We start from the raw sequence: 8,810 nt of genomic DNA on the forward strand, positions 1-8,810 counted from the left end.
TCTCCTGCCTCAGCCTCCCGAGTAGCTGGGACTACAGGCGCCTGCCACTACGCCTGGCTAATTTTTTTTTTGTATTTTTAGTGGAGACAGGGTTTCACCGTGTTAGCCAGGATAGTCTCGATCTCCTGACTTCGTGATCTGCCCGTCTCGACCTCCCAAAGTGCTGGGATTACAGGCATGAGCCACCGTGCCTGGCCCACTTTCTTTTTTGAGATGGAGGCTTGCTCTGTCGCCCAGGCTAGAGTACAATAGCATGATCTCAGCTCACTGCAACCTCCGCCTCCCAGGTTCAAGCGATTCTCCCACCTCAGCCTCCCCAGGAGCTGGGATTACAGGAACCCACCATCATGCCCGGCTAATTTTTGTATTTTTATACAGGCAGGGTTTCACCATGTTGGCCAGGCTGGTCTTGAACTCCTGACCTCAGGTGATCTGCCCACTTCAGCCTCCCAAAGTGCTGGGATTACAGGCGTTGAGCCACCGTGCCTGGCTGACACTTTCTTAGATTATTAGAGACCTGCTCCCAAGTAAATGTCAGTCAGAGACACAAATTTCACACAGGGCAGAATAATTTCAAAGTTTGGCTATTTTAATTCCATTTCACTGTTCAAGGTAGTATGGGTATATTAAGTGGTTCATTTCCATCCTGAAGAAAACAGCTTCTGTCTGATGTGATATTGTGAAATTCAAACATGACTCCTTGTTTTTATCACACACACACACACACACACACACACACACATTTTCTTTACGTATCTTGGTAAGATTTTTTTTTCTGGAACTTTTTTTTTAAAACCTTCAAGTAGTTTGGAAACATTTGCCTATTTGCTCATTCCTCTGGGCACAGCCTTTCAGAGCATTTATCCCACCTGTGCTGAAATATCTGTTTTCCCAGGTGGTGGTGGAGCCGCTGGATAGAGGGGATCACAGAGAAATGAGTGAGCGAGCTTTGTAAACTACTTCTAATTCTCTTCATTAGTATGCTATGATCCACCGCAGCTTCTGCAAGGTCAGACATGCAAGACAACTACTTGGCCAAAACAGCAGGATTCTAACTAGTGTAAAAATAGATTTTAAATAAAATAGAATCTCTATAGGAAAGAGAATTAGGTTATGCTTTACATTCCCACTCTTAAGATATCTGTATATATAAGTCCAAGAGAGACTCAAAGAGTTGGTCTGCCCTAAGTAAAAATTAATGTCTGAGTACATTCATTTTGCAACATTACAGGTAAAGTTTTTTGGGAAATGCTGCAGCATATCCCACAAAAATGGACGGTGATTAGCAATACAGTTGAGGTGCTAACAAGTAACATGTAAGACATTTAGGTCAAAGGGGATGAGGTCTAATTACAGGCTAAAAACCTATTCTGAAATGTGATCATTTGAAAACCTTTGGCTAATTATAAAGCAAAAACCAAAACCCCTCATTTAACAATACATCTTGCTAACCTATCCCTCTACCTCTTCAAGAAACTAAATTCCAACACAGGTCTTAAGTTTGCTCAATTACTGCAGGTTATGAATTACTTGACATTTATGGTTCCAGAGAGAGTACACAGCCCCTCTGTTGGCCCACACAAGCGTTATATGACTGTTGTAAAGGGGGCTCTGTTGAAATTCTAATTTTAGGATTTAGAAACAGCCTTTGGTTATATCTTGAAAGCATAATTGAAAATCTGCCCAAGCTCCCTCTAGCTGCAACCTGAACATGCAGCCCAATATTTTGTAAACATTTAGAAAATACTGAACCCAGCAAAATACACAATTAGCTAGTCAGAGGCCTCACTCTACATTTTCACATGGATGAGAAATCTCCCCACTCAGTCTTGCTAGATGCTAGGATATCCACTCTGAGATTTGAGTTTGGGAACAGCCATTAAGCCTACTCCTTAATTGCGGTTCATAATGACGTATGAAGTCACCAAAAATAAACAGTGGAGCTGCCACCATTTTTCCTACACTGAGTCTACCTAATGTGCCCCGGGTTGTTTGTTTTTCCTGGCTAGCCCCAGAGCAAGAAGAGATGACTGCTGGTAAAGAGCCAGGGCCCGGTTTACTACCAGGCCTCTTTTCAGATAACATTCAAGCAATTCCTCCACTCCCTAGAGGAAGGGGGAGATGATAATGATATGACACTATTGCTAGGGAATTTTCATAACTCCTTAGTAGCCAATGTACCCTCTCTTTAAAGCAGCTGTCATGACCTCAGAGAGGTTTGGTGCTTTAGTGCTAGATAAGCTTACCTTTGAGGTTACAAGAAATAACTTAACATCTTAAACCTACCCCAGAACTGAATGTCAAATACACCAACTCCATAAATACAACGGAAAAATGCACAGCAGAGTTGGGGTTTCTACCAAGCAGGAAGGCAAAATGGTCATTAGAATGTCTGAGGTTAGGGAACTCTTAAGACCTTTTCAAACGCAGCCCCTTTCCGTCAGCTCTCCAGTCAGCACCCTCTACATTCACTACATCACACAACAGCAAATGAAAGAGCCGAACAACTGTGGCTTGATCCTCACTTGTACTTATTAGGGCCCACCCTCACATTTAGCTGAAGGTCCCAGCACACCCTCACGGTGCCAGGGAGAAGAGTCTCGGGGATGTCTGTTGCTCTGAAGGTCACTTGCCCCTCTTGCTGCGGCCCTTCCTGGAGGACAACTTTCCACTGCCGCCAGAAGAGGCAGGGCTCGAAGCTGAGGCCATGGCGATGTTGATCTGTCCCTCCTGGATTTCCTGCCGGGTCTCGGCAGGCAGATGGTTGATCTTCTGCTGTGTCTCCAGGTAGAACATGACATCACGCAGCTGCTCCTGGATCTCGGTGATCTGCAGATCTTTTTGGTCACAGGTCTCTTTCAACACCCTCTCCTCCTCTTTTAACTTGTTCTGCAAGAGGACTTGGTTGGCTCGCAAACACTTGTTCATTTCCTGCTCCTCTTTGAGCTCGTTGGTGAGTTTGGCCACTTTCGTGTTTAGCTGAGTGCACCTTTAGAAAAACAAGGGAAGACAAAAGCACATTTTTCATTTGCTGACACAGTCCCCTTTCTGCTCTGGGATTGAACAGAGAAACCATGACTTCAGAATCCCTTTAGGACAGACCCCTTTCTCCCATGATGAGGGAGACTGGTTTGTTGCCATCGCAATCAGCTACGCAAAGCAAGAATTTTGCTTTACTTAACACAAGCGTATTTTTTTTTTTGAGATGGAGTTTCGCTCTTGTTGCCTAGGCTAGAATGCAATGGCACAATCTCAGCTCACTGCAACCTCCACCTCCTGGGTTCAAGTGATTCTCTTGCCTCAGCCTCCCAAGTACGTGGGATTACAGGCACCCGCCACCATGCCTGGCTAATTTTTGTATTTTTAGTAGAGACTAGGTTTTGCCATGTTGGCCAGACTGGTCTTGAACTCCTGACCTCAGGTGATCCACCTGCCTTGGCCTTCCACGGTACTGGGATTAAAGGCATGATGTACTGCGCCAGTCCACAAGTGTACTATATATTTATTTATTTATTTTTTGAGATGGAGTCTCACTCTGTTGCCCATGCTGGAGTGCAGTGGCGTGATCTTGGCTCACTGCAACCTCTGCTGCCTGGGTTCAAGCAATTCTCCTGCCTCAGCCTCCCAAGTAGCAGGATTACAGGTGCCTGCCACTGTGCCCAGCTAATTTTTGTATTTTTAGTAGAGACAGGGTTTCACCATGTTCCCAGGATGGTCTCAATCTCTTGACTTCATGATCCACTGCCCTCAGCCTCCCAAAGTGCTGGGATTACAGGTGTAAGCCAGCACGTCCAGCCCACAAATGTACTTTTAAGACACTTTTTTAAAAAGCATCAGAAATTTTTCAGTAGCAGAAACTATTCTGTGACTGATGGTAAAAATTCTACTGCTTCTTTGTTTTGCAGTCAGTGGTTAAATAGGCGCCTTGCAGATGATAACTGTGATAAGGAAGTTATGAGGAAAAGTGGCATTCTTGGAGAGTCAAGTACTCTGACTTCATTGCATTTGCTGAAGGGGAAAAAAAAGGGCACTTATTCTAACCAAAGGGCTTTAGACTTGGGAGTGCCCTCTTCTTGATGTGCAGTCTTACTCATAAGTAAAGAATTGCAGCTCTTCCACAGGAGGCCTACACACCGCTGTTTGTGCTGCCGCCGTGTCTCTAGTGATCCCTGAAAAGTTCCAGCATATTTTGCGAGTACTCAACACCAACATCGATGGGCGGCGGAAATAGTCTTTGCCGTCTGTTATTAAGTGTGTGGGCCGAAGATATGCTCATGTGGTGTTGAGGAAAGCAGACACTGACCTCACCAAGAGGGCGGGAGAACTCACTGAGGATGAGGTGGAACGTGTGATCACCATTATGCAGAATCCATGCCAGTACAAGATCCCAGACTGGTTCTTGAACAGACAGAAGGATGTCAAGGATGGAAATATAGCCAGGTCCTAGCCAATGGTCTGGACAACAAGCTCCGTGAAGACCTGGAGTGACTGAAGAAGATTCGGGCCCATAGAGGGCTGCGCCACTTCTGGGGCCTTCGTGTCCGAGGCCAGCACACCAAGACCACTTGCTGCCGTGGCCGCACCGTGGATGTGTCCAAGAAGAAGTAAGTCTGTAGGCCTTGTCTGTTGCGACAGAGCAAGACTCCGTTAAAAAAAAAAAAAAAAAAAAAAAGAATTGCAAATGAAACCATCATTTGAGGCCAGGTGCGTTGGCTCATGCTTGGAATCCCAGCACTCCAGGAGGCTGAGGCGAGAGGATCGCTTCAGCAAATGAAAGAGGAAATGAGTTCGAGACCAGCCTGGGCAACAAAGTAAGACCCTGTCTCTACACAAAATCAAAAAAATTAACCAGGTGTGGTAGCGTGCACCGGTGGTCCCAGATTTACAGGAGGCTGAAGCTGGAGGATTGCTTGATCCCAGCAGGTCAAGGCTGAAGTGAGCTGTGTTCATGCTACTGCACTCCAGTCTGGGTGACAGAACGAGACCTTGTCTCAAACAACCCACACCATCTGAGACCCACTAGAGTGACTCATGTCTGTAATACCAGCACTATGAAAGGCAAAAGTGGGAGGGTCACTTAAGGCCAGGAGAGTCACTTTGAAACCAGCCTGGTCAACATAGTGAGACACCATCTCTACAAAAGAAACATTAAATAAATTAGCTATTTAATTTAAAGTGTGGTGATGTGCACTTGTAGACCCAGCTAATTGGGAGGCTGAGGCAGAGGATTGCTTGAGCCCAGGAATTTGAGCCTGCAGTGGGCTGTGATCGCACCACTACATTCCAGCCTGTTTGACAGAATAAGACCCTGTCTCAAAAAAAAAATAACAAAAAACAAAAGCGCACACACACACAAAACACAAACAAAAAAACCCCACTATTTAAGATACTATTTTTATGTATCAGAACACCCAAGAGCTGAGACATGAGAAAAGAGGCACTTACATACTGGCACAGGAGCATGAACTGGTATAAACTCTTTTGAAGACAACTTGGCAATATCTATAAAAATTAAAAATTTGGGCCAGGCACGTTGGCTCATGCCTGTTATCCCAGCACTTTGGGAGGCCAAGGAGGGTGGATCATGAGGTCAGGAGTTCAACATCAGCCTGGCCAACATGGTGAAACTCTGTTTCTACTAAAAATACAAAAATTAGCCGGGTGTGGCAGTGTGTGCCTGTAATTCCAGCTACTCGGGAGGCTGAGGCAGGAGAACTGCTTGAACCTGGGAGGTGGAGGTTGCGGTGAGCCAAGATCATGCCGCTGCACTCCAGCCTGTGCGACAGAGCAAGATTCCGTCTCAAAAATAATAATAATAATAAATTAAATAAATAAATAATTGCATTCCCTTTGACACAGATACTTCATTTCTAGGAATTTATCCCATAGAATATACATACTCAGGATTGGGCAAAAAGAGACATGGAGAAAGATGCTCTTTACAGTATTGCTTATAGTACTGTGAGATTTGACACAACCTGACACAATCAATAGGGAACTGGTCAAAATTACTATGGTAGGCCAGGTGCAGTGGCTCATGCCTATAATCCCAGCATTTTCGGAGGCCAAGACAGGAGGATCACTTGAGGCCAAGAGTTCAAAACTAGCCTGGGCAATATGGCAAGACCCCATCTCTACAAAAAAATTTTAAATTGGGCAGGCATGGTGGCACACACCTGTAGTCCTAGCTACTCAGGAAGCTCAGACTAGGAGGATCACTTGAGCCCAGGAGCTGGAGGTTGCAGTGAGCTATGATTACACCACTGTACTCCGGCCTAGGCAACACAGCAAGACCTTATTTCAACAACAACAACAACAAAAATAATTATGGTACATCCATGCAATGAAACAGCATGCAGATGTTACACAAAGATCAGGACAGATGTAGATGTGCTAGTATGAAAAAAAGTCCAAAAACATATTTTATCAAAGATAACACCTACATTCTATTTTTGCAGAGAAAAGATTATGCATGTGAGCTCTTTATGTGGGCAGAGCTAAACATCTAGAATAAATATTCACTAGTACTGGATAATAATGGTTAACACTAGATAGCAGGATCTAGGGGGTGAAAAAGAACTTCCTGTTTTGCAGGGTGTGGTGGCCCACACCTGTAATGGTAAAACAGTCTCTACAAAAAATTAGCCAGAGGCCAGGTGCGGTGGCTCACGCCTGTAATCCCAACACTTTGGCGGGTGGATCACCTGAGGTCGGGAGTTTGAGACCAGCCTGACCAACATGGAGAAACCCCGTTTCTACTAAAAATACAAAATTAGCCAGGCATGGTGGCACACGCCTGTAATTCCAGCTACTCCGGAGGCTGAGGCAGGAGAATCGCTTGAACCCTGGAGGCAGAGGTTGCGGGGAGCTGAGATCACGCCATTGCAGCCTGGGCAACAAGAGTGAAACTCCGTCTCAAAAAAAAAAAAAATTAGCCAGGGCTGATGGTGCACAGCTGTAGTCCAGCTACTTGGGAGTCTGAGGTGGGAGCATCACCTGAGCCTAGGGAGGTGGAAGATGTAGTGAGCTGGCCGAGTGCAGTGGCTTATGCTTGTAATCCCAGCACTTTGGGAGGCCGAGGCGGGCGGATCATGAGGTCAAGAGATCCAGACCATCCTGGCCAACATGGTGAAACCCCATCTCTACTAAAAATACAAAAATTAGCTGGGCGTGGTGGCGTGCTCCTGTAATCCTAGCTACTTGGGAGGCTGAGGCAGGAGAATCGCTTGAATCCAGGAGGCGGAGGTTGCAGTGAGCTGAGATCGCGCCATTGCACTCCAGCCCGGGTGACAGGAAGAAAGACTCTGTCTCCAAAAAAAAAAAAAAAACCCTTCCAGTTTAAACTCTATTCTTTACTCTTTAACACAGTTGTTCAATTTGTTAGGGTGCTGAAAGTATAGGGTAATTTAAAATTTTTACTTCTATTAATTTTGTAGTGTTGTTTTTACAATAGCTTAAAAAAATTTACTTTTGTTGAGACAGGGTCTCGCTGTTGCCCAGGTTGGAGTGCAGTGGTGAGATGCTGGCTCACTGCAGCCTCTGCCTCCCGGACTCATGTGATCCTCCTACCTCAGCCTCCTGAGTAGCAGGGACTACAGGTATGCACCACCATGCCCAGCTAATTTTTGTATTTTTAGTGGAGATGGGGTTTTACCATGTCGTCCAGGTTGGTCTTGAATTCCTGGGCTCAAGCAACCTGCCGGCCTCAGCCTCCCAAAGTGTTGGGATTACAGGTGTAAGCCATCATGCCTGGCTGGTAATTTCAATCAGTAGCAACTATCTTCCCAAATAATAGTAAATAAGGAATGTTATTGCTATGCTGTTTATGAGTTTTATGCTCCATATTCAACATCTTTTGCCTTTAACTCCTGCCCAAGGCCACAGTATATAACATTTCCAGCTTAGACACAGTCTCCTTCCTAACTGCCAGTTCACAGCCACAATGGCTCAAAGAAGCCAAAGGCTCTGGATGGAAGAAAATTGCTTTTCACAGGCAAAAATGGAAGATATCTGCACACACTTCAGGCGCACAGACATCAGGAGAGAGCATTGCATTCCACATGGCATCCATCTGGTATGAAACCCCACATTTTTTAATAAATGAGAAGCCTGTTCCATACATAGGGAGACTCCTGAAAACCTGGTGATACGTATATTTGAAAATGAGGGTGTTTCCATAGGAATGAAAGAAACTGTCTGTTTATAGAGCCTGTTACAACAGAATAGACCAATTGTACCTACCTTCTTTCCACAGATTGCTTTTCCTTTAGGAGATCATTTAGTTTGTGCTCTAGATTATCACACTTCTCAATTGTTTCTTTAAACTTGGTCTTCATGTTGTTAATCTGAGGGAGCAAACAGAAATCAGATTCATTTCACAAAGGTAATGTGGTGTGCTCTCTGGGGCTAACATCATATTTTCCCCCCCAATTATATGTATGTAACTTTGACAAATCAAAATTAGAAAAGGTAAGATATGGCAGTTTCCAGACAGAGAAAAAATATAAAGAAAAGGTGAGGTAATCATTTGAAAGAATTTCTGTAATAGATTAAAAATGCCGGGAGATGTTTTTTTTTCTTCTTTTTTTGAGATGGAGTCTTGCTCTGTCTCCCAGGCTGCAGTGCAGTGGCATGATCTTGGCTCACTACAATCTCCGCCTCCTCGGTTCAAGCAATTCTCCTGCCTCAGCCTCCCGAGTAGCTGGGATTACAGGCACGTGCCACCACGCCTGGCTAATTTTTGTATTTTTAGTAGAGATGTGTTTTCACCATGTTAGCCAGGCTAGTCTTGAACTCCTGACCTCAGGTGA

General features: G+C 44.9%; 1 protein-coding gene and 1 pseudogene across 2 annotated transcripts in view; one reads left to right on the forward strand and one right to left on the reverse strand.

Annotated features, from left to right (window-relative positions):
* Positions 1 to 747: 747 nt before the first annotated feature.
* BRAP (BRCA1 associated protein) overlaps positions 748 to 8,810 on the reverse strand; it is a 61,691-nt gene continuing 53,628 nt past the window's right edge. For both annotated transcript variants that reach the window (XM_011997884.1, XM_011997885.1), the window contains 2 exons: positions 8,242 to 8,345; positions 748 to 2,989 (listed from right to left, as the gene is read on the reverse strand). In XM_011997884.1, coding sequence (XP_011853274.1) covers positions 2,626 to 2,989; positions 8,242 to 8,345 — 468 coding nt within the window. In that variant the 3' untranslated portion in view covers positions 748 to 2,625. The remainder of the gene's footprint in view (positions 2,990 to 8,241; positions 8,346 to 8,810) is intronic.
* LOC105552297 lies at positions 3,117 to 4,608 on the forward strand (annotated as a pseudogene).

This window comes from Mandrillus leucophaeus, unplaced genomic scaffold (genome assembly GCF_000951045.1).
Source record: "Mandrillus leucophaeus isolate KB7577 unplaced genomic scaffold, Mleu.le_1.0 Scaffold55, whole genome shotgun sequence".
NCBI lineage: Eukaryota > Metazoa > Chordata > Mammalia > Primates > Cercopithecidae > Mandrillus > Mandrillus leucophaeus.